This window comes from Chlamydotis macqueenii, chromosome 11 (assembly GCF_036417535.1).
Source record: "Chlamydotis macqueenii isolate bChlMac1 chromosome 11, bChlMac1.mat, whole genome shotgun sequence".
Classification (NCBI taxonomy): domain Eukaryota; kingdom Metazoa; phylum Chordata; class Aves; order Otidiformes; family Otididae; genus Chlamydotis; species Chlamydotis macqueenii.
This window is the reverse complement of record NC_141566.1, coordinates 3093404-3118896: the sequence shown is the minus strand read 5'-3', so window position 1 is coordinate 3118896 and position 25493 is coordinate 3093404. Positions and strand designations below refer to the sequence as shown.

At 36.9% G+C, this 25493-nt stretch overlaps 1 protein-coding gene across 6 annotated transcripts in view; it reads left to right on the top strand.

Annotated features, from left to right (window-relative positions):
- The window catches only part of ATRX (ATRX chromatin remodeler), a 76628-nt gene that overhangs the window by 25259 nt on the left and 25876 nt on the right, over window positions 1-25493 (top strand). For 5 of the 6 annotated variants that reach the window (XR_015259735.1, XM_086756552.1, XM_086756550.1 and 2 more), the window contains 12 exons: window positions 94-161; window positions 956-3882; window positions 7298-7376; window positions 13834-13964; window positions 14475-14654; window positions 16296-16389; window positions 17004-17112; window positions 17764-17943; window positions 18335-18476; window positions 19662-19771; window positions 24387-24533; window positions 24741-24918. Coding sequence is in view for 5 of the 6 variants with exons in the window: in XM_086756552.1 (XP_086612678.1) it covers window positions 94-161; window positions 956-3882; window positions 7298-7376; window positions 13834-13964; window positions 14475-14654; window positions 16296-16389; window positions 17004-17112; window positions 17764-17943; window positions 18335-18476; window positions 19662-19771; window positions 24387-24533; window positions 24741-24918 (4345 nt within the window). In the remaining variant the exon portion in view is untranslated. The remainder of the gene's footprint in view (window positions 1-93; window positions 162-955; window positions 3883-7297; window positions 7377-13833; window positions 13965-14474; window positions 14655-16295; window positions 16390-17003; window positions 17113-17763; window positions 17944-18334; window positions 18477-19661; window positions 19772-24386; window positions 24534-24740; window positions 24919-25493) is intronic. The other variant, XM_086756551.1, reaches the window with a different exon arrangement.

Here is a 25493-nt window from a genome sequence, read left to right as displayed (position 1 = left end):
GACTTGCTTCTAATACATGCTGAAATCATATGAATTACTAAAGTCCAGTTGAGATTTAATAAAAAATTCCTTGTCCTCTCTCTTTCTTTACAGACTTGCTACAAGTATTACATGAGCGATGACATTAGCCGTGATTCAGATGGAATGGATGAACAGTGTAGGTAAGTGTACAAAGACTGAACTAACAGCCACAGCTCTTCTGTTTTGTTTTGTTTTTTTTTCTTGCAATAATGAAACTGACAGATAAGGTCCAGTATGTAAGAGCTTAATCAACAGTTGCTTCTCACCAAGACCTGCTCAACCCCAGGGTTTTTGTAAATATTTGATTGTTATTTTAGTAATTAACAGGAAATCCAATAGCAAACACCTGTAAGACATCAGGTTTTTAACTAAATAGCAGGCCACCTTACAAAATACTTCAAGGGTGACGATGGAATCTGGTGTTCTGTGGCTCACGAGGTTTAGAAACTTACTTTTCCAGCTGCATCTCCCACCTCAGAATACTAAAGTACTTCTCTGACCTTATGTCCGATATCGAAATGTGTAATCTAGTCAAAACTGTGTGGTCTGTGATGCCCGTGAACTTGTCAGCCACTTTTCAGATCTTTATCGAAGACTGCAATCTAGATAAAGATCAAAAAACATTTATTTTTTTTTTTTCATATGTGCCTGCAGTAGTAATATGCCAGTTAAGTCTAGGAAGACTTAATTCATTTTGCTGTAAAATAAAACACTGGTTGGTTTTTTTTTTGTTTTTTTTTTTGTTTTTTTTTAATTCTCAGAAGAAACATGGAAAATAAAATTTCATGAATTTTTTCTCATATTTAAAATCAGTGCTGAAATTGTCTCTGGATATTACTGTATAAGATCGTGAAAAATATGTAAATTTCTCAAATTGTAGAGATAGAGAGAGAAGACTCTTATATTTCTCATGTCTTGTTTTGTCTCATTTCAGGTGGTGTGCTGAAGGTGGAAATTTGATTTGCTGTGACTTTTGCCATAATGCCTTCTGTAAAAAGTGCATTTTGCGCAACCTGGGTCGAAAGGAGCTATCGACTATACTGGATGAAAATAACCAGTGGCACTGCTATATTTGCCAGCCAGAGCCTTTGTTGGACTTGGTCACTGCATGTGACAGTGTCTTTGAAAATTTAGAACAGTTACTGCAACAAAATAAAAAAAAGATCAGAGTTGAAAGTGAAAAAAGTAAAATAGATGACAATACAGTCAAGTTTTCTCCAAAGAGAAATAACTCGAATTGTAATGGTGAAGAAAAAAAACTAGATGATTCATATTCAGGTTCACTAACGTATTCTTATAAAGCACTAATGGTGCCAAAAGACTTGCTTAAGAAAACAAAAAAGCTGGTTGAAACTACAGCCAATCTGAATTCTAGCTTTGTAAGCTTTTTGAAAAACGCTGCAGAAAATGTAGAAGTAAGCCCAACTGTGCAACTTTGTCAGCTAAAAGCTTTTAAATCTGTGTTGAGCGACATGAAAAAAGCTCACCTGGCACTAGAAGAAGGTCTGAACCTGGAGATTCAAGCTTTGAATGTTAAAATCAAAGATAAAAGTACCAAAGAGAAAAAAACTGATGTTAGATCAGAAAAAAATGAGGTGAAAAAAGATGAAGGAAAGGAACATGTGGCATTAAAAGAGGATGGCTCCATAAAGACACAGAAAAAAGTTGTGTCAGAACGGCCTGACAGCGAACCCATGGATCAAAGTGTTCCAACAGTGGAACAAACAGATAAGAAGCGTACTTCTGGTGAAGATAAAAAGTCTGGCAAAAATGAAGAACCTCAGTATGAACCTAATAGTACAGAGGCTTTAGACATGGATATAGTGTCTGTTCCCTCATCTGTTCCTGAAGATATTTTTGAGACTCTAGAATCTGCTATGGAGGTTCAGGTTGCATCAGATGAGCAAGACAGTGGAAATGCAGGAACAGGTCATGAGACTCTAAACTCAAATACAAAATCGAACGCTGCTGTGAAAGATACCAGAGGTGGTGCTAAATTAAAATCATCAGCTAAAGGAACAAAAGAATTGATTGTAAAATTGACTCCTGTTTCCCTTTCAGAATCTACAGTTAAAGCTGAAGATCAAGCCAACAATCTAGAAAAGGGAAGTAAGGATGTTGATGCAACATCTAGAGCAGAAAACTGTGATTCTGTAAAACAAAATCATCATGCAGTCAGTGAACCTTCCACGGGGACCGAAACTGTCTCCCTGGTAGAGGAATCTGATCTCAGGAGATCACCGCGTGTGAAGACCACGCCTTTGAGGCGCCAAACAGACGTTAGTCCTTTAATAACAAATTCAGAAGAAGATAGCAATGACACATGCAATGAAAAACGTAAGAGAAAATCATCAAAACCAAGGGGGAAAAATGATAGAAGAAATTCCTCTGACAGTATTGTTGATGGTCCTAGCCCTAATAAACTTTCTAAATCAAAAAAGCCATATGTGTCAGATCACAGCTCGGATTCTGATGAGATGCCAGCTGTTCTTAAAGAAGTAGCTATGATGAGTCACAGTTCCTCAGATGTTGATAGCAATAGTGAAGCACCAACGAATGATCAGAAGACTTTAGATTTTCAAAAGAATGAACCAGTAAAAGATGAAAATGGAAAACGAAAAAGAAAAAGTTCCAGTTCTGGTTCAGATTTAGACGCTAAAAGAGGCAAATCAGCAAAAAATTCCACTGCTGCTAAAAAGAAACGACAAAACTATTCAGATTCTTCAAACTATGATTCTGAGTTAGAAAAAGAAATAAAAATTTTGAGTAAAATAGAGTCTGCAAAAAAAGCTACGAAAAAATACTCACGAAAAGAAGATAGCTATGATTCCTCTGAAGAGGAGCAAAGGAAAAAAGTAACTAGTAAGAGAAAGATAAATTTGAAGAAACAGAGAAATAAATCTTCTGAAGATGATGATAGTGAAAAGTCTTCTCCAGAGAAGGAGATTAATCGTTCTTCTAAAGATAAAAAAAATGGTAAGGGATCAGCTGCTAAGGAAAGGATAAACAGAGACTTAAAAGAAAAAACTGTAAAGGGAAAGCACAGTGAGTCTTCTGATGTTGAGAAGTCTTCACTGGAGAAAGAGGAGAGTTGTCCTAAAGATGTGAAGCTAATCGAAGTTAAGAAGAGCAAGGATTTGAAAAAGAAAAAAGCACAGGAAGATTCCTCTTCAGAGAGTACTGAGAAATCCATAAAGAAAGAGCACAATTTTGATTCTTCAAAAGACAGATTCAAGAATAAAAAAGGATCCGAAGGTAAAGCAAAGAAATCTGAAAAACTGAAAAAGAAAAGTTACAAGAAGGAACAAGATGATTCCTCTTCTGATGTTGAACAATCATCTCCAGAGAAAGGAAGTTGCAACTCTTCTGAAAATGACAAAACTAAAAATGAACCAGTGTTTAAAGAAAAGACAAGGAGGAATTTAAGGGAGAGAGTGTCTAAAAGAGTACAGATTGATTTGTCCTCTGATGCTGAGAAATCTCCCCTAAAAGAGGAGAGTTCTTCTGAAGATGCTGTTCGGAGTAGAAAACAAACTGAAACTAAAGAAAAGAAAAAAATAAGTCACAAAAAGAAAATTTCTAAGAAAGAACAGAATGACTCGTTGTCCTCATCTGATGAGGAGTCTTATGAAGACAGTAAGAAAAAGATTAAAAGAGGATCAATGAAAGAAAGTAAAAAGAGTAACTTAAAAAAGAAAGTGTCAAAAAAGAAGGTAGTTGTCACTTCCTCTTCCTCATCTGATAAGGAAGAAAATGATGAACAGAATTCAACAGATGATGGAAGCAGTGATGAGCAGAAAATTATGCCAGTGACTGAAAACTTAATGCTGTCTGCTGGTACAAGATTTTGCCAGTCATCAGGTGTGCAAAAGATGTTCATCTCCACGTATTCTTAATATAGTAATAGAGGAAGCTTGTAAGAATAGTCTAGAAGTGAAAATATTCTTAAGTAGGTAATTATGCATTTAAATGTTTGCAGACGGTTAGTTTTTCCGATACTGGTTTGTAAGCACTCGTTTCAATTTGTACAGCTTGGCAGTTGTGGAAAAAAAAGATTGTCACTGGAAATGGAGAGGCTGGAGAAGCTGTAGTCTGTAATCCCAGCAGGTATTTCCTTGCAGCACAGCTTTCAAAAGCCTGTTCGTCTCTTTGGCTGCCCGGGTGCTGTTTAGCAGGAGGTGATTTTAAGCAGCAGGTATGTGGTGAACTCAAATTTGCCAGCTCATGGTTACGGACTAGAGGTGACTCTGAAGACTTGTGGCATTGTATTATACATTATAAAAATCAAGTATGTGATCTTTGTGTCTCAGGAGACCCATGTAGCCTTGGAGCAGTTGGTGTCGGTTAACAGAAATGTGGCATCGCTTACTGTTTTCATAACAGGTTTAATAGTAATAATTCTCTTTCTTGCCAAGATGTAACTACTTCGTTGGTGTCCTATATCTTTAGGAAATTAGAAAGAAATTCAGAACGCTGAATTTGAACACTTAGTTTTAAAGAACTTAAAAAGGAAGGGTAGTTTTCACTCTACATGGGCAGTACACGTGGTTTTAATAAATTAATTTTAAACTAGAAAAAAATGAAATCTATTTTCTGTTTTAATTACCATGACAGGTGAATTGTTTCCTATTTGTTCTCTTCTAATGATGTTTCATAGAACTTTCTGTACGTGTCTTTATTGTAACTGTTGGCTCAGATACAGCAGTTTGCAAAGCTGCAACTAAACAAAAAAAAATGAATAAAACAGCACTGTGTTTACAAAGATAGCAGGAGGGACATAGCTGGATTTTGGCTTTCCTGAAAAGCTCTTGTGGGCAGACACTAAATGCAAAATGAGATATCATTTGTAGTTTCTTTAAAGAAAAAAAAAGCAACCACAAAACCAAATAAAAATACGCCCCCCTCAACCAAACAGAACACCCAGATTTTAAATTCAGCATAATGTTCCTCCTTTTTCCTACCAGCTCAATGCTGACCTACTTCTTCCCTAAGTTTTCCTGCAGTTTTGTTTCTGGAGAGTAGTTAATCTTTGCGGATGCAAAGGTTGCTTTTCACAGGTGCTAGGCTTCTTTGGGTTTAGAGCTGGGTCAGAAAGCAAAGTTTGATTAACGGTGTTTTGCATCATTGTAAGGTTACAGTTGGAAAATAAGTTTCTTATTCTGTATATTATACAGCCCTGTAATGTTTGTTTTTCAAGGTGCTTCGAAGAAGTATGTTTAGTTGCATCTCTGTGCATGTAATACTGGGACTTTTAGGGCTTTTCCTTGATGGCTGCCAAAACTGTTTTCCCCAGTGATCCCACTGCTGGAGGAGATTGCGAATAAAGAGTGGTTTGCGTAGTAATGAACTAGCATCGTGCATGTGGTAGCTGCCGCGCTGTTAAAACACTCCCCGTACACAGACAATTGATAGTACTCAGCAACAGTAACCCATATGCAAGTTCTCAGCATCACGGAACCATCAAACGCTTAAAATAACTTTGTTCCTGTCCAGTGTTTGTTCATAGACTTGGTATTGAAATGGCCCAGGAGGAAAAAGTTGGTTGTAATATATCAGAAAGTATTTGAGGCAGTGGAAGTGATTGTTTTATTTGCAAGTCGCAAGCGGAAAGATTGGATAATTATTGGATGGGAGAGACAGATAATAGTGTACAAATTAGAAAAAACAAGGTGGAGATGTGGGATGATTGACAGTAGGTTTAGACTGAGAGAGAAGTGAGTTGGTTTAGCCTGGAGAGAGAATACTAAAAATGAAGAGTCTTAATTGCTGTTGTCTAATCACCTAATGAGTAGTTACAGAGAAGGTTGAGCCAGGTGCATGATGAAAGGATGAGAGGCCAGGGATACAAGTTTTGGCAAGGAAAGCTCTGATTAGATACTAGGAAAAAACTATTTACATTGTGGTCAAAGCCTGAAACTGGTTGCCCTGTCTAATTTTGGAATCTGTCCTTGGAAATACTCACACTTGACTGGCCAAGGCCCTGAGAAAAGTGACCTCACTTTTGAGTTATCTCTGCTTTGAGGATGGAGTTGGAGTAGCTTATGTCCAGAGGTCTCTTCCAGCCTTAGTTATTGTCTGGTTCTATGAGTATCTGCCGCCTTTGTATTTTTTTAAGAGGAGACAAACTTGCTCTTTCTCTTCAGTTTGCTTTTGGCTTAATAGGTGAATAGATAAAGGGAATCTCCTCTGTGTCGAGCAAGCTATCTGGTTTAACCAACAGGATACCTGTATTTAGGTCCAAGAGTGAGGTGCTTTCTGTGATCACGTCTTATACAGTCCTGGAAGACATCTGGCTAGTGGTAATTCCAGGACAAGCGTACGATAAAACAACCTGGAGCAAGCATCTCAGCCTACTGAGATGTCCTCTCCCCACAGGCAGAAAATAACAGTGGAGATTATGAATGAGGAGAGCTCAGTTCATTAGGATTTTGAGGTCTGTTTTCCTAAGATGAACTTTGCTGACTAGAAGATTTGACTTATATGTGAGTCAGAAGAAGGAGAGAAAAGAAAGGGGAAAGGTCTGGGAGCGTGCTAGAATTAATCTGAATTCCTCTCCGTTCAGCCAGGAGAGTGCAGGGGAGCTTAAAGGCAGGTATCATACTGTGGTGTTCTTTCTCTGTTACGTGTCCCATGCTGTTAGTTTTGATGTGCTCTCCCTATGAGACAGTATCCATGTAGTGCAGCTGAGTTTTGGTGTTTGCAGTAAGGAACGTGTCGTTTTCAAAACGTAGGTCTTCACACATACACGACGAATGCACGTGCATTGTGTTTGATACTCTTGAACGCAACAAGAGCAAGGATTGTTGTTCTCGAGTGCTTCTTAATGTCGGCAGGATAGCTCTTCAGTTTGATAAGTGATTCTGTACATGTTTGTGTGAGCCACCTTTTCAGTTTACACAAGTTCAGTAGTGGAGCTTCTGAAATGGAGCTAATTTCTGAATCCTAAGGGGAGTATTCAGTCTCTGTATGTTTTGGTGTAAAAAAAAAAAAACAAATTTCATGCTACGTAATAAAGAATTGCAAGTCGTGTGTAGTAGCAAGCATAACGTGGATAAAAGTGCTACTTGAAACACTAGATACTTTTATTAATAAAAATATTTATTTTTATACATCAAGATAGGTAACTGGCTAGTAGAAAAGCAGTGATATTACCAAGCTGTTTTTATATGGAGATTCTTGCTAGAGACTGTAGTTATGTGCTGTGTTGTTTATTGCTGATTTTACATGTATTAAGTGTTCATGTTTTCTGGTTTTTTGTTTCCCCTTCCTCCCCCAGGAGATGAGGGAGAGGCTAAATCAAGGACTGTTCCAATGGAGGAGGAGGAAGATGATGATGATGACGATCCTGAGAATAGGTATGATACCATCCGTAAGGACTTAAAAAAGGTTATAACACACCCTAGGCGTGGGCGCAAACCAGCACAACAGAAGAGCAAGCAGGTTGTAAAAACCACGACTGCCTGCCTTGTAAAGACTCGCTCACGGGCTTCCCACAAGTCTGAACAAGGGGCCAGAAAACAGAGGCCAAAATCCAGAAATACAAAGAAAGTATTTAGAAGTGTTAGCTAACACACCTTGCATAGGGTGTGTTATAAGTGCACTGCATCAATATCTGGTTTATGTTCCTATTGAAAGCGTGAGGTTTGTGACAAGTATTTCATTCAGGCAGGTGAAAACCTCCTTCTGATAAATGTGAATTCCAGCTAGATGTATGAATAGAAGGAAAAAACTTGCATCTGTGCAATATGCAGTGCTGAAATATTTTTAGATTGAACTTGGTTCTTACTGTTACATAATTTACTTTTTAAATTGAAACCTTTTCAAAATAAAGCAAAAAGACAAATGTGGAGAAAACACTATTAGATACTTTCAGCTTTTAATTAAATTGAGTTTTAATCCACTAAAGAATACCTGAAGTGACTAATGTGATCGTTAAGGCCCTGATTCTACAAGCACTGTGCATAGGCTCAACTGGTATCAAAGACATTAATTATACGTATAAATTTTAAGTCTTTGCATAGCTTTTTTCAGAATTGTGACTTGTATGTATTGCTTCAGTTTCAAGTTCAATAAAAATGAATCTATGTAAGGTAGAGTTAGTTAAGACGTATTTTACCAGTACCATTGCAGTTCTCAAAATTAGCCTGGCTAGAAAATGTAAAAGCTTCATTTCCTAATGAGTGAATGCAGAACATAAAGTATTGCTCAATTATGAGCCGCAGTTTCTTTTGAAGTTATTGTAGTTAGACTAAAGTGTTCCTCAACAAATTTTTATGCAGTATTTCAGAAACTGGGGATTTTTTTTTTTGCCATGTAGCGTGTATGGGACCAGCTTCGTAGCTTTGCACAGTTGCTGATGGAGTCTTTTTCTGCTTCTGAGCCTTACTACCGTGGAACATGGTATCTTCGTTTCACAGAGTTTTATATTTTGATTTTTGGCTGAAGTAAATTTTAAAAACACGTGTTTTATATCCTTTATGGACTTCAGTTTGGCATCAAAGTGTTGCTGCTGATGTAGTTCTCGCTTGTTTTCAGTTATCAAATTTAATCAAATAATTCAACTTTTAAAGAAAGACGCTCTTTAGGGACTTGACAGCATAACGTCATAAGCAGAACATGTAAATATTGGTAATATGAGGTTTTTAAAATGATGCTTTAATTTCAGTCCTGTTTTGATTTTTTCCTTTTTTTTCTTTTTTGTTTGTTTCTTGAGTGTTTCTGGTTGATAACTAAGCCAATACACATTTGTCAAAGTTCAGTATTTACATTACAAATGTTACTGACAGATCTTAATTATTAGTGTAAGAGCTATATTGGGAAACGAGTTAACCCAATTGATAATAAAAAAATCAGTAATATGAACCTGGGGTTTAAAAATCAGTTTCTGTAATTTGCTTTTAAGCTGTTTTTATTGAGGGGATATTTTGGATATATATTTATGAGATGGGGAGGTATTTTGTCAGTAAACAATTTTGTCGACCTTCAGACGTGTTAACTGGTAACCAGAGTCTGATTTTCCATTCATCATGCGCTGTACTTGGCACCAAAATCAGATCTATAAAATGTAAAAAGATGGAATGAATTTGAAGAAGTTAAAAGCTTGTACTTCTTTTTCCTCGACACAGAGTATTTAAATAGTTTACCTACTATCCAGATGAGTTGCCTATTTTCTTCCAGGCCAAAGAGGGTATGTAGTACCTGCTGGGTATGCGTAGTGTGGGAACTCTCGTGTTTGCAACTCTCTAGTTCAGATGTTCTGTTATTTGCATACCTTTGGATGTGCATGACGTGAATATTAACAGTCTGGAGATCATCTTTGCCAAAACGCAATATCCAAGTGGGTCATAATATGACATACAGTGCTGTAAGCTTTCATCTTCTGTTGTATAATTATCTATTATTGGTCCTTCTGATCTGTTAAATGGTACTGTTTCATATGTTTGCAGTAGTTTTGTTTATTAAGAAGTTAATAGTGTATTGAATGCAGAATGCTTTTAAGTATTTGATGGTTGCAATAAATTTTTGTAAAATGTTTTTCTTGTCCAAGCATTTAATTTAATACAACTCTGACAGCTTGAAAATCAGACTGTTTCAACAAAGACAGTGCAGTACTTAGAACAAGGTGTTTGGCAGTTTTCACTCTTTTTTTTTTTTTTAACATGTATGACATTTCATCCAAATATTCATCTCTTAAAATGTATTCTAAATGGTTCTAAATTGTTTAATAATACACCAAAGGCTGATTTAATTCAGTAGTACTCTAGCTGAAAGAGTGGAGGCTTTTATTAGCCACATTAAAATGTGTCCCCCCCACCAAAGGCTTGTTTTGGGCAGCCTTATTTGTGTGTAGAATTAGTAGGTATTTGTGAACACTACGTGTGAGTTGATATAATCTAATTGGTAATAATACGTCATGATTTAACTAATATTTAAAATTTCAACTTTTTATGAAGAAAAATTATTTTTGCAGTGGTGTCACAAAGATTTTTCACAGTCTATAAATGAGTCCATCATATTGGCACTGTAACATTCATGAACAAGAATGGTGCAAATTATCATGTGGACTTAACTCCGTATCAAGAGAGGCTGCCCCTACTGTTCCATTTTTGCTGAGAAGTCTGAAGGATGAAGCCTAAGTTAAAAAATACATAGGAACCAATTCATTATTTATAAATGGATATTGTTGGTGTCATTCTGCCAAAGGTGAAACATACTTAAATCCTGACTTATATAAAATAACGCATATATACTGTTATTTTATTCTAGAGATGTTTTTATATGTCCTGGTTGAGATTACAGCCCCGTTCTGTAAGGCACTGTGTAAATACATGGTGGGAAAATGTCCTTTATACAAATCTTACGATACATTTAGATAAGGTGCAGTGAAGCTAGGCGACGTGACACGCTCAAACTCACAGCAGTTCAGTGGCAGGAATGAAATACAGGGATTTGGAAACTGGTTTTTAAAACAATTTTTTGCTACTTGAATTCCTGTGCTGGAAGCTCTCTGTGCTTCTTAATTAAATTTATTGATAGTGTTCAACTGTTACATCTGGTTGGCCAAGAATATCTTTTGTGCCCTTGACCCAAGTACGTACTGCGATATCTTTTGATTTTCACAGGTTTCTCTGAAGAATGTGAGTGGAGGAGTTTTCTCACTTATCGTAGCTTGTTTTCCTTGGTGCTTGCAGTTTGATGTTAAAGCTAGCCTATGAAGTTTCTTAGCTTAGAAACCTGGTCAGTTTTAAATGGGTTTATATCTTCAAGTAGAAATGTGATATTATGTTCTCCTGAGCCACATATAATTTAATTTGAAAGCTGTTTCAAGAGTCCAGTGCTCAATTTAGTCTAATTCATATAAGGCGTTTGTGACAGCAGTCATTTGTCAGATGCATTTACAAGGCTTAATCTGTGTGGTTCTAATATAGCTTACACTTGTAATCCCTGTCAGAGATGTAGTTACATTAAAAGTAAGAATCTTAAATTCTGAATGTCTCATCAATGTCTTACAATTTTAGCCTAGCATCATACCAGGAGAACACATTGAAGAGAACGTAGCTTTTTTCACTAAACAAACAGTTCCATCTCGGTTTGATTCAAAGTCGTTGAATCTTTATCGTGCTTTAAAAATGTCTAATTTTCTATCTCAGAGTATAAAAGCAATAACTTATTAATCCACATTATTATAAATAATTAGTTTACCCAATCTGATCAGTGGTTATGATGGTTATGATGATGGTCAGCACGAAAATAACAGCATCTCAGCGTCTTCTGTTTATGGGTCGTAGATTTTGTGCATGGTATTTTTAGGTGAATGATACATTTGCTTTTTTATTTTCTTAAAAAAACCCAAAACCATAAAAGAACAAATACAAATGTGTGTAGTCTTCTGTTAAGAACCAAAGTCAACCTTTGTTTAAAAATACAAAAATAAGTGTTTAAAGGTGGCTTGTATGAAAGGTAAGTGTAGTTATCCGTGTACAAGTGGTGTTAACTCTGCTAATGCAATTGAGGACGATCTGAAATAAGTCAAAGGCACTCTTACTGGGCAGTACTTTCAGGATTGAATTTTAAAATTTTGCAGTTCTTTTTAGTGTTTCTACTTTTTTTCTCTTCCAAAGCAAAACTGGTGATTATATTGTTATTTTTTTTTAAGCAAGAAAAGTAGTCAAACTGCTGCTGTCTGCGTTTCCTGGAGTAGGATTCAAGGTTAATAATTTACATCAGAAGCTTTTAAAGAGAAGCCAACCTGTGATATCCCAAGCAGTTTCATTTTGAAGAAGTTGTTCTTAAGACCATTAAGAGATGGAAGAAATATGGCCTTGGTTTCTTATATAAAGAGCTATTTATTTCTTATGCTGTTGTACATGATGGGTTTAAAAACAAGCAAGCAAACAGCAACAACAACAAAAGCCTAAGTCCTTTTGCCAAATCCTCTGGAAGGACCTAATGAACAAAAATATTTGGAAGAGCGTATTATTTGTCTATGGACTCTAGTCATTGGGTTCACACTCTGATCTGTTAACATATATGGAATTAAAGCTTACCAAGAGTACTGCATTCTTAAGTTTTGATCAGTTCTTTCTTCGCAAGCCATTTCTCAAAAGAAGGGGCTGTTTTGGATGCTGGTGGATGGTCTGGGACTCATTGGGCAATCTTAAATGTTTATTAAACCATTCAACTTCCATCTTTTAATAATAACTGATTATATGTTAGTGCTAGAATCTTTTTGGAAAATATACTACCACTCAAAAAATAGGAAATACTATATGAAGTATTAGGAAAGTTACCTTGGGGAAATCCCCTTTGAAAAGTTCCTTTGTTTGAGGGACATGATACATGCTGAAAAATTAAATACAGATTCTTTAAAACCTGTTTTATAGTGCTACATTAAGTAACAACTTAATTTTCTAAGGTATAAGAAGCTGTACTTATGAGATCACTCTTCTTTTGCCATTTCGAAGTAAAGCCCAGGTCGTGGTTCAGTTTCGTGGGTTTTAAACTGTTGTTTTGACTGTTACAAAAGCTTTCTCGTTCTGAACTATGTACATACAGTATACATTAGTTCTCCTGGAAGGCAAGACAGACCAGATTTGACCTAGGAAAAAAAAAAGATGTAAAATCGATGGTCATGGAATGAAAACTATATTATTTCTGAAATTTGTATGAAGAAGGCCTGGTTTCCTTCTTTCAGGATTTTTTTTCCCCTGGAAGTACGAGTTCTCAGATAAGTCCTCTGTTTTCCTGTGCTTTTGACATATTTTATATTTTGCCTTGGATAGATACATATAATAATTTATTTTTATGTTGTGAGAGCATGTAGAGTAATAATTTTTCCATAGTAACTTGTACGTTAGCCGAAAATGTTCTTGTGCTGAAATGAAGCTGCGAGAAGCTGAGCAAACAGTTTGTGGAACAGGAAATAAGATCCTAATTTTTCTTGGATCTTCAGGTCCCATCATTTTTGATAAAACATTCTGTGTATATAGGTATATACACTTTTTTTTTTTTTTTTTTGCTAGAGTTTCTGTAAGGCGAGTGCTTGTAGTTCTGTGAGGGATTCAGCGTGGGTTTTCCCTGAGGCACTTAATATCTGTTCGTCTTGAGACATCCTGAGTTATTTCAGTTACTGCAGCATCTCTTCTGCAGTGCAGTAGGCCCAAGCAGTTAGAGTGGTAACACAGTGGAAGGCAAAGCTATGGAGAGGTAGGGGAATCAATTATTATATTTTTTTTTTATCCTGTGGGATAATGCATATTGCGGTAGTATTTTTCTCCTTGTTTCAAACGTGTTCAGTGGCACGCTGTTTTTAAAGCCATTACTGTTCACATATACGCCAGTCAAGTAGATTTAGTGCCTCAGGATATTAATCTCATTGTTTTCAATCAAGTAAGCACAACAACCATTTTGGAGGAGAATGATTGGAATATTTGGATTTGGTCTGCAGCATCTTCACGTTCTTGCTACAGTTAGCATTCATATAGGTGCCCATCCCAGAACTGACAACTCCATCCAAATACACCGTGAATAAAATGTTTACATTTGTATGTTTTATAGCTATCTCCAGTCTTGCTTTAAAGCATGAAACTTATTTTTTAATAAGCATTACACAGATCTGCTTTCTAAAAGCATTTAACGTGAGATTTTTGCTGATATATCCTGTCTTAGCACAATGACTTTTCATCATGTGTCTGTTCTTTTGTTCAGCTTTCAACCCGTTTTTTGAAGTTCTCAATGGTATAGGATTACACTTATCGTTCATAGATTTACTTGCACAATGGAATAAATAGTTTTTTCTGTTTTACTTCAAAGAATTGCCAAGAAAATGCTTTTAGAAGAAATCAAAGCCAATCTTTCCTCTGATGAGGATGCATCTTCAGATGATGAATCGGATGAAGGAAAAAAGAAAACTGGAAAGCAAAATGAAAACACAGGAGATGATGGTGAGCACCAAAAAGCATCTGAGAAAAAGCAGTGCAGTAGTGCCTGTCATAATTTCGAAGGTCACTTGGGAAAATTACAATTATTAGTTTCTTCAGTTTTCAACAAAAAAGTCATTGATGTTGATAGGTAGTTGCCAAATAGACACCAGTGTAGATGATTATAATCTCTTTTACTCTTCTGTAAGTGTATTTTTTTTAATAGCCTGATTTTTGTAGCCAATTCAGAAGTCCTAGGGATTTGTGAGGAATAATTTATACAGAACAGTAAGATGTGCAAATGCACAGGAGAGATTTGACTGGCGTCTACGGCCGTTGGAACAGACATTCCAAGGCAGCGTAAAATACCTAAAATTCAAGGGAACAACGACATGTTGTTGCCCATAATTTCTTGGGAAAGCACAGAATTTAGCCTGAATTAATTCAGAGTTTAATTCTTGCCAAATTTAAGTAAATTAAAAAAAAAAAAAAAATGACCCGTGTGTGTGTTGTACTGACTCTTGTCTCTGACAGAAGAGAATGAAAAGGAAGATAATTCTGAATCAGAGTCGGAGGAAGAAGAATCAAAGAAGCCTAGATACAGACACAGGCTGCTGAGGCACAAGCTGACAGTGAGTGATGGAGAGTCTGGTGAAGAAAAAAAGGCAAAACCAAAAGAGAAAAAAGAAGGGAAGCGCAGAAATAGAAGGAAAGGTACATAATCCAAACGTGTTTTGTCACAAGAAGTGCATGCTTCTGTAAAATAAATCCAGAGCATGTCAGAATGGAGATCTGGAACGCTGTAATTTCAAAATCTCTGTATAAACTTCTTGGTGTGTTAAATCTAGAATTCCCTTATCTGTGTTTGATAAGTAGTTTTATTTAAGATGTTGCATACAAATGCAGCTCTCTCCACTGACTGTATCCTCTGAATTGGGTTAATCTTGTTGAATCTTAGAATATTAATCACAAATAACAGAGACAAGCCCAGTATGTCTAATTTGTGGAAATCAGTCTTGTCCTTTATGTAATTTCTCTCTTCAACTTGGACTATGAGTGGGCCCTTATACATCAGAAATTTTTCCGTTCTAGAATTTAAATGTTGCAGACTTCAGCTGAACACCAGATGGCACTGTGAAATGATGCTTGACTTTGATTTTTCATTTTCATTGTTTGCATGCAAGAACAAAGAATCTGCCAGCCCTTTGCGTTTAATCATTTTGAGCAGAGGAGGGGAGCGATAGTAAAGAGAAATGCTTACTGCCACGTTGGTCAGCGTAAATGTTGATAGTGTTTTGTGGCCGGTGGAAGTAGGAGTGCACAGTACTTTCCCGTTCTTCGCTAGCCATCTTTTGCGATGTTCCACACGCTAAAAGATGCAATGTGATTTGTTTATCATTTTCCTTCATGAAAACTTATTTTTATCTGAATTGTATATTCATGCTTTTCCTCCCTTACGGAATTATAACTCTAACAACATCATTTCTTTCAAGAAAAGTAATTGTAAATTACAGTGGCAATGTGCAAATGAGATGCAGCCAGACTAATTCTCAAGATGCTTTAGTGTAAGTTCCCTGCTCTCAAGCAAAACCACATACTTTATTTCAGCTCGCCATTTTTTAGCCTGGTATTATTAATAGTACGTTTCTCCACGTAAATAAAACAATCCTTGTTTTAAGCCTTTCTATTCATAAAACAGTGAAGCTTTTCACTGTGTTCAAGGTCAAACAAGTTACAAAGGTGTTAAATGGCATGCTGGCCTTAATTACCTATAAATGCCAGTGATAGCTCCTAAAGGTCGTTATGGGAGTGTTACCGAATCCTGCTAGTTTAGGTGTATTTTTAATTGTCCTTTGAGTCAGTTTTAAGCTTGCGTTACCTGAGAAACTTCAAGCCATAAATCCAGTAATATGGTTGCATATGTTGTTAGTAAATAAAAGTTGTTTGCATGAATTGTGAAGTATGATTATAAAATTACATCTAAGATGTTTGAAATCTTTATACTGTTCCTCATTTCTGGTCTCATCACCCGTGGTCTTTGAAATGTGATGCTTTCTGATATAAAGCTTTCTGTCATTTGCTTGTAGACTGTACTTAGATGTGTTTATGCGTAAGGCCCTGAAGTCTCGTTGGCATCAGGACTCAGCTGGCGCTTTCGTCTTAAACTTTTTCACTCTGTACCCCTTACATACCTGTTGCTGCTTATCAGTGTGTTCAATGGGTCCCATATTGTCTGAAATGAACTTTTACGGTGCTTGTTGATCTTTTAACAGTTTGTTGTGTAATTAGAAGATATGTATTGTTGCTAACTTTGCAATAATATTCAAAGTGAAATCGTATACTTTATTTTGAAAGTGAGCAGCGATGATTCAAATGACTCGGAGTTCCATGAATCTGCAGTTAGTGAAGAAGTCAGTGAGTCTGAAGATGACCAACGTCCAAGAACAAGGTATAAATAAAGTGGACTATGTTTTTCATTTTTAATAGTGCAGTTTAGGCAGTGAGATGGTAAAAACTAAAGATTTTGGATCAGTTCTTACAACCTTTGGTGGTACTTGTCTGTAATTCGGTATCTCCTAATTAATGTTGCAGCAAATGTGGCAATTTTGAATTTGTACCACAGTATGTGGTACACAGCAATTTAATGAGCCAGCATGAAAAAAAGATTAACATAAAATAAACATTTTTTATGCCAAATATGTCATTGTCAATTGGGGAATTGTGGGTTGCAGTAGAAAACCAGTACTTAACAGTTCTGAGATTCTTTGGAGTTGTCTGGAATAGACTGTTGCTATTTGTGTCCAGTGAGTTGAGGAGGAGGAAGAAATTTGGAAGTAAACCCCTGACCGCACAGAAGTAGTATATATTCTGTTAATTAGCAATGTAATTAATGTGCTTCCTTTATCATTGTTTTTCAGTAGGGCAGTGAATTGTTACTGCTGATCAGTAAGACTGCCGCCTTCTTTTTTTTTTTTTCTTTTTTTTTCTTTTTTTTTCTTTGTTTTTTTTTTTCTTTTTTTTTCTTTGTTTTTTCTTTTTTTTTTCTTTTTTTTTTTTTTGTAGAGCTGCCAAGAAAGCTGAGGTGGAAGAAAACCAACGCAGTTACAAACAGAAAAAGAAACGAAGACGTATAAAGGTTCAAGAGGATTCTTCAAGTGAAAACAACAATAAGGTACTATATTGTGTTTTGAATTAGTAAATGGGAGAAGGAGTTCCTGTCTTTTCTGTCAACTGCTTAGGGACTTGGGTATCTTAAACAGCTCTGTACAAGCTACAGTAAAAAATTATAACTTTTCTCAATTTTAATTCAGTACTAAAATTTGTAAAATGGCATCGTTATGGGAAAAAAACCATTGCCTTTAACTAAAACCATTTCCTGTCTAGATCTTGATAAAAAGTGCATGATATCTTTAAGTGAATGGAATTTTTAAACTAAATATAGAAGATGACACAAATAATCGATTGAGGCCTTCCTACTATTAGGGTTTCTTTTCCTGCGTGGAGTAGGTGATAGCTGCTGATCTAGCACCACTGGAACAGAAAAAAGGTTTTTATTAGTGGTCATTAGTTATTATCAAATGGTAATGGTAGCTTCAGTACTGCCTTTGCACAGCTGGGCTTATCTTTAACATCTCACAATACATAATCGTTAAGATGGCACTTCTTTTGTCATGCTGATTAACTTGTTTTAAAAAAAAAATCTTTTTTCCTTACGAGCTAAACTCCACCTGCATATATGAAAATGAAATATCTACACATGAAAGATTCGATGGTCTGTGCCATAATTTTCTTGCTAATACTTAATTTATTTAATTTGTAATAGAGTAATTCTGAAGGTGAGGACAATGATGATTCAAAATCTCCGGGAAAAGGCAGGAAGAAAATAAGGAAAATTATTAAGGATGATAAGCTTAGAACAGAAACACAAAATGCACTTAAAGAAGAGGAAGAAAGAAGAAAACGTATAGCAGAAAGAGAACGGGAGAGAGAGAAATTGAGAGAGGTATGTTCTGTTTTCTTTGCAATATGCTAGGAAGTTGAATTGTTGATGATGTTTAAGATGACATATTTCTACCTCAGTTTGATAACTAATTTTAAAAGTAGTTATATGTAGCCTTGTAAGCCACAAATTTTATTTGTAGTTTCCTGCAGGTTAACGTTAGTAAGTTTTATTTAAGACTACTGAGATCTTTAGAAAGTTGTTTCAAATGTCCACTGCTTTATGTTCCATGGGGAAAAGCACTCCCCCAAAGCAATTGTGATGCATAGTAAAAAATGTAAGATTTCTCTTTCCTAAATAAATTTACTTCCATTTTGCTAAAGCTATTGTCTGTCAAATGACTGGTATTATTCACATGTGAAGTATTCCTGTGGTGCACTGTTTCTGCTTATAGGTGATAGAGATAGAAGATGCTTCACCTCTGAAATGTCCCATTACAACTAAACTGGTTTTAGATGAAGATGAAGAAACCAAAGAACCATTAGTGCAGGTTCACAGGAGTATAGTTACCAGACTGAAACCACACCAAGTAGATGGTAAGGAAAGAGAGGTTTGGTTTGTTGTGTTTTGGTTTGTTTTTTTTTCCCCTCCCTCCGCTGGCACAGCACTGTATACAACCTGAGTTTGAATCATAAGAAAAACTCCTTGGCAGGCAAATGTCGGAATGTCAGGTTGAATGCTTTTGGAACATCTGAACAAAAGTAATTTAGGTCAGCAATACATAATTCTGTTTTACAAAGAACCTCAGAAATGTTAAGTTGGAAGGGTCTTCAGAATCATCGGATTCTCCGCCCTGAGGCAGAATCAAATATATGCTTACCCAGTCTGTTGAGGAATTAGTATATTAACTTTTTACAGTTTTCAGTAAAGATTTAAAAACCTCACAATATTTTCCTGGCTTTCTCAGCAGAAATTTTTTTTCTGATACCTGCTATTACAAATCAAGCTGACTTCTTTCCATATTCTGTTTTTAGTGAAGAAGGAGAAAGGAGAATAACCAATCATAATTTTCTTCACAGGTCATTCTGTTATTTTATTTTTTCCTCAAAATTCATAGTCTAGAACCTTTCCATTTTAGTAGGAAACTTCTCACTTGCTTCAGCTGTTGAAGGCGGTGCCTGAACCAGGCACAGCAGTGGATTTGAAGCCTCGTCTGTGCTGAGTGTAGTGTAGTAGAGTACAACTCCCCAATAAATATATTACAAATAACAAAAGAATCACCCAGCAGACTGTCTTGTTGTTAGTGCCTTTCATTATGTAGCATATATTTTCTTTCCTTTTTCAGGTGTCACAGTTCTAACTTGATTTTTTTTCCTCTTTAATCGTAGAGCTTCATATCTGATCTGCCTTGGCAGAGTTTCTTCTAGTTGGTTTCAGATAATTTTGCTGATTTACCAAGATAATTTTAGTCTTTTCATGAAGTCCTTGCCACTTTTTGTTCTGTCTCCTCTTTTCTCCCTGTCCCCAAAGTCACAGTTGTCTGCAGTCTGCACAGTAATGTTTTCTAACCCAGTTGCCACATCTGCAGTGAAAACTGTGAATCTAATTAAGTCCAGGACAAAGATCATCCCACATACAACCCATTGGACAGAAATGAGTCAATAATTATCCTGATCACTCGAAGAGTTTTCATGATCTTGCCGTGATCACACTTACCTCTTGCCAGGTAAACCTTAGTAAAATAAATGTTTAATAAGAAAATGTTCAATCATTTTCTTTAGGTGTTCAGTTCATGTGGGATTGCTGTTGTGAATCTGTAAAAAAAACGAAGACGTCCCCTGGTTCTGGATGCATTCTTGCTCACTGTATGGGTCTGGGGAAAACATTACAGGTAAGAAACAAAAATTATGTTGTTTTCTGCTCTGTAGCTTGGTCTCAAAAGCTGATCCAGCAAAAGACAATTTTAGTGACTTTCCAGAACATAGTAAAACTGACTATTGCCTAGGCAGCGGCTCGATGAGGGTTGCTGGAGGAGAACATTTTGTAAAGAGGTCTTGAGAAAAGCTGTACACTCTGAACACAGCTGTGAAAGTTCCGGTACATGCTTGTGCTTTCTCTGCTTTTAAAATATCTAAAATCAAATTAGGTGATCATTGAAACGCATGTGAAAAGGTAATATTTAATTGTAAGTGATGTGTAGCTCTCTTGTAACTCGGAACAAGAAGATACAGCTGGTAGGAGACAGGCATCTGGAACCGATGTTTCTAAGACCGTTTAATTGTAAGCAGGTTGTGTTTTTTACTGTCTTCCCCATTCATGTGTTGCTCTTTAAGTTGTTTATTTTCCTCAGTGTTTTTTTTATTTTTGTTGCACTGATGAAGTAGAGGTTTATCAGGATTTGGATGATTATTTTTTTTAATGCTAGCCTTTTTTGTCTAAAGTCAGGTGCTTTGTGTTTTAATATAAACAATGTTTTGCTGCACTTTAGACTCCTCTGGGTTGAGGGACATGGGGCATTTGTTTTCTGTTTCAGTAATTGTCCATATGTACATTCATATTTTTGGGTGGTAGTACATCACAAACAGTTAAGACCAGAAACTTTTGTTGCCTTGGCAGTTAACTATAGGGCATACTTGAAACCCCCTTTTCACTTTTTTGTTTCTTTCCTTTGACTTTACAGTTCTTTGTTTCCTGAAATCTTCATGTTCAAGCCCTCATTGTCACTGCAGCGCATGTTCCTTCTCCTTTACACTGCTGAAGACTGCTTTGTAAAAATCTTTAAAACAGAGTATTGTAGCGTTTCTTTAAAAATTTCCATGTTTCTTGATCATATACAAGTAGCTCTTTTGCCATGTTAAAGGTTGCACAGTGAACAACTTATAGTTTCTGTTAATCTTTAAAATCTGGAGCTGAATCCCTGTCTTAAAATGTTTCTTCTGAAACTGCTCACCCGAGCAGTTGCTGTTAAACAGTACTCACAGCTCTTTTTCTTGGGCTTCTTATAATCATCGCAGGCCTCAGGAGAAGCTTACACCCTTGACCTTCAAAAGAGGTAAAAGATCAAAACCAGTTTTCTTAAATTCCCTGCATCTCAGTAATCATGCTAGTACCTTTTCAGGGCAGTCAGGAGTGTTGAATTCCTTTTCTGTTTGCTTGTTTCCAAGTATCTGTCTGTCTTCATAGATTTTGATTTTGCGTTTAGCCAGATGGAGCATCACCACAAATACTGAGCAAAGAACTGGGGTGAGTTGCCCGTCTTGCTGCTCTGCTGCACGGTCTGTTCCCAAGCATTCCTTTAGCAGAGGTCGTTGACAGAAGAACCTTTCCCTCTGATTCTGGGAAAGAAAAAGGGAAATTTTTGAGAACTCTGTGGAAGAAAGGAGGGTAACAACCCTATCTGTGCTTGAGAAGGCCCTCATAAAAGCAGGGCCACTTTGGTCTCCCTGTCCTTGGCCTTCACTGATGCTATGTTTCCTCATTTCTGGAGGAGGGAGGTGTTCCCTTATCTTAATTGGGACAGCTGGTTAGAGAAATGAATTAGTGAACCTTTTTGATCTCTGGCTCAAGCTGAATCATTAGAAATCTAACTTGCAGCTTCTGCAGACATAGGAATTGGTTAGAACTGATTTCAACTCGTGATCGGTTGGAGCCTTCCTGTGCCCGGAGCTGTTCTTAGCTATAAAGTCACTTGACAGGAGATCTGCCTAGTGCTCTGGTGAGTTTGTGACCAGCAGGTCTAGAGCGTGTTAGCAGCCAGCAGTTGTGCAACACTTCATTCTGAATTCTTTCTTCACATGCTCCAAACATGGATACACTTTACTCATTCCCTGGAGGAGCAGTCTCTTTAGCATGGTGATGATGGTTCTCAAAGAGGTTATTTTCTTCCTACAGTGAGGATGGGATCCTCAAAGCGTCTGTGAGGAAATGCCATTTCACCATCCTCTTCCATCTTGGTCAGTTGTGGTAGAAGCTTCCCCCTTGGATTGGGAAGCCCTATCACCTGACCTGAAGGCTCAAGATCTGTTCATTCGTAGAGAGGTCAGTATATCAACGTACTGGAATTCCAAGCTGTATGAAAGATGTCTCAGCATATTTGTGCCGTAGCTAGATCCATAGTCTGCAAGGGACAGCAGCCAAATTCATGATCTTGTTAATCACTTAGCAAACAAAATGCTGTAAGATCTTGCTGACAAGTAGTTACAGCTTTGACGCCTGTGTGTTTGGAATGAGGTGTCTCAGTAGTTTTTACTCTCTAGTGCTCAAACACACCTTGCTAGCTGGTGTTTGGCGTAGTCAGCGTACCTGGATGCTGCTAGATAGCAGGCTTGGCTTGGCTTGAAGTCTTTCACTATTACTTTTAGAGACTTGAAATGTGCTTCAAGATAAAACCTTCACAGAGAATCTAACAGGAGGTATCTGTTATTCTTTGCTAGTGTTAACTATGACTTATTGGGTCACCTGGCTTCCTTATTCTTGTGTCTTCCCTCCAAACCATTGCTACCCAGGATTCTTCAGAAAGTGAAGTTACACGAGAAATACTTGATCCTGAGAATCTTCTTTCTTGGTCTGCGAATTGCAGGATATAGTTGTGGAGCACTTAGGCTGCCTTAAAATCTTCAGGTTCTTTAAATCCCCTAGATTCTGCTGCAAAAAACAAGGGAATCAAGGGAAGCTTGGTTTCTGTGGTTTTCTGATTTTGGAGGGTTTTTGGGTTTGCAGGGTTGTTTTTTTTTTTTTTAGTAGCACAGAGCTGTAGATGATCAGAGGGACTGTGATCATTCACTCTCTGTACTGTTCAGGTAAGACAAGCTGCAGTCTTGGTTGGTTGTGGTACACAGCATGTGGACAGTGTGTTTTTAAGAACTCCAGCTGCAGTGTATATATATAGCTTTGCTTTGTTTATGAAGTTGGGGTAACAGACACAAGATTCTGACAATCTACAGTCCTATAAAAGAGGAGTTCCATAGCTGCATTGAAAATCACCTTTGACGAGTGTATTTTTATGTGCTTAATTCTAGCTCGGCTGTAATGATTCTTCAGGAGTTAATTTTTTTTACTGGAGATTTGCAATGTTTTGCAGAAGTGTTGTGCTTTAATGTCGCAGTGCAGTCTAAGTGACTTTGTACACTTCCACTTTATACACAGTATACAGTATACCTCAGTTTGATGAAATATTTCACAGCAGAAGGTATTTTTGTGTGTGGTCCATATGTGTTCATGACATATGTTTTGGCTGTAGCTTCTTGATAATAAAAGAAAGCTGCCGTTACAAATATATATCAAGTATTTTTTTTATGGCCAGTGTTTGCAGCTTAGGTTGTTGGTTTTTTCCGTATGTGGTCATTTGCCAGTCCTTCTACTGTGCTCTGTAATATCAGTTGTTGTTTAGCTCTTAACAGCGCTAAATCAGTGGTAAGTTCTAGCAGACTTTGCAAACTGCAGGTAAGAATGTCAGTAAAGGATCAAGGAAATAATGCAACTGGGGACTTACCGGCTGTCCAGGACGCAGGACTTTTATGATTAGTCTTCATGGGTAGTTTTTGTATCCGAGCATGAGATGCTTTTGTCTTGATCACAAACCCACTAGTAATGCTTTTGTATTGCAGCTTCTAAAAGCAGTTTGTTGCCCAGTGTTCCAAACATAGTCATGCGGTTTGAAGTTACTTTGAACGCTGCATTAAATTAGAGTTGCCAGATACCAAGATTTGATCCGGAAAGCACTTTCCGGATGTTGTACAGTGATTTGGATTAGAGCAGAGTCTTCACCATTAACAGTCTGGTGTGAGAGCTGGAGCTGCCTTGGGATCACTGACTCTTCAGCTTTCAGGTTCTTACAGGTTACCTCTAGTCCTGTCTTTATTTGCTACCGCTCAAAGCCAGGCAGCCCAGAAACACTGAGTGACATCAAAAGCTTTAAGTTTTTTTTCCCAGGCTTCAAAGAGGTGTTATCTGCAACATACAGCCAGTTTGGCTGCAGGCTGCGTGCTTGAAAAGCATTTCAGTGCCCTTCTCCTGAGCTCTTCTGAGAGAATTCGCTAGTCTGTTGAAAAAATGTGGAAAACATTGATTTAAGGCTGAAGTTCACTTTCAGGAAACTTGATACGTTTCTGAAGTCCAAAGAGGTGAACTGATCTAATGTTTGGGGCGAGTATTGCAAGAAAGCTTAAAAAATACCTAATAGGAATTTTTATTTTATGAAAACGATTGGTGAAATGTGAAGGGAGGGTTCCTTATTTATGAAATCATTCAGCTGTCTGATGCAACTCAAAATTGCCTGTATCTCAGTACATGAAGGATGTGTGCAGCCGTGTAACAGAGCAATCCGTGTATGACTTCAGAATAAGTGTGTCTTAAATTTTAAAGAGCTTAACAAACAGAAAAAGAATGTTTGAACAAGACTGTTGTTGGTAAGTTCTATATATGAATGTGTATACTTGTATGTTTCCTTCCTAGTTTTTAATACTCAGTGTTTTATGTGACATTTTGTCTGTTTTTTCCTCTTGCAGGTAGTAAGTTTTCTTCACACGGTCTTGCTGTGTGACAAGCTGGATTTTCGGACAGCTCTGGTAGTGTGTCCACTGAACACTGCCTTGAACTGGTTGAATGAGTTTGAAAAATGGCAAGAAGGTTTAGAAGATGATGAAAAACTAGAGGTATAAAGCTTAAAAAGAGTTCCTAAAAATGAAATAACTGAATGGTTTACATAATTGGGAAGCTCCACGACTCAAAATATAGCTAAGGAATGCACTTTAAGTATGGGAAAAATCTACTTGCATTAATAAGCCTTAGGTATTTATAAGTCATACCGGTACTTCGGTGTTTTAAGAGAAATTGAAGCGTATTTTTCCCCCTTTCGAAAGGTCTGTGAACTAGCAACTGTGAAACGCCCTCAAGAGAGAAGCTATATGCTCCAGCGCTGGCAAGATGAAGGAGGTGTAATGATAATAGGCTATGAGATGTATCGTAACCTTGCACAAGGCAGAAATGTGAAGAGTAGAAAACTTAAAGAAATATTTAATAAAGCTTTAGTTGATCCAGGTAAGTGAAAATTTGTTTTTTACATCCTGCTTATAGGTGTGGTTCTGATCTACTTTCAGACCTCTTTAGACAGCTTAGGACAAGGTGATCGAGCAGTGTTTGTGATCAGGTTATTGACTTCTGTAGATTTAATCTGGTTCAGAAACTGCAGCACGTTGAGCCTTGTAAGTTTTGAATAATTTCATGTGAATGTGGAAGCTCCTGTTTTATTCTCTTCTTGGAGTAGTTGGGTGGTAGGATGGAATCAGACCGTTAGGAAAACTAACCTTGCAATAACTCCATAATTATTTTTCTGTTGCTTCAAATCTTTCTCTATTCAAGCTAATTGCAGAAAGACAGAAGGGGTTTTGGAGACATTTGGATTGGCAAAATTGATGAGAAGTATCTTGCAGTGACCGTTATTTGTTTCTTGCTGTCTTCGTGAATCACAGCATTGGCAATATAGCAGGCTGCCAGTAAAAGAGTTATGAAGCTATGTGCTGGCTTACTGCTGTGACTGTAAATAGGAAAACTTTCGCCTCTGGGAGCATTTTGAATTTAAAATGTTGCCAATTTCATATTTGTGCGATAATTTA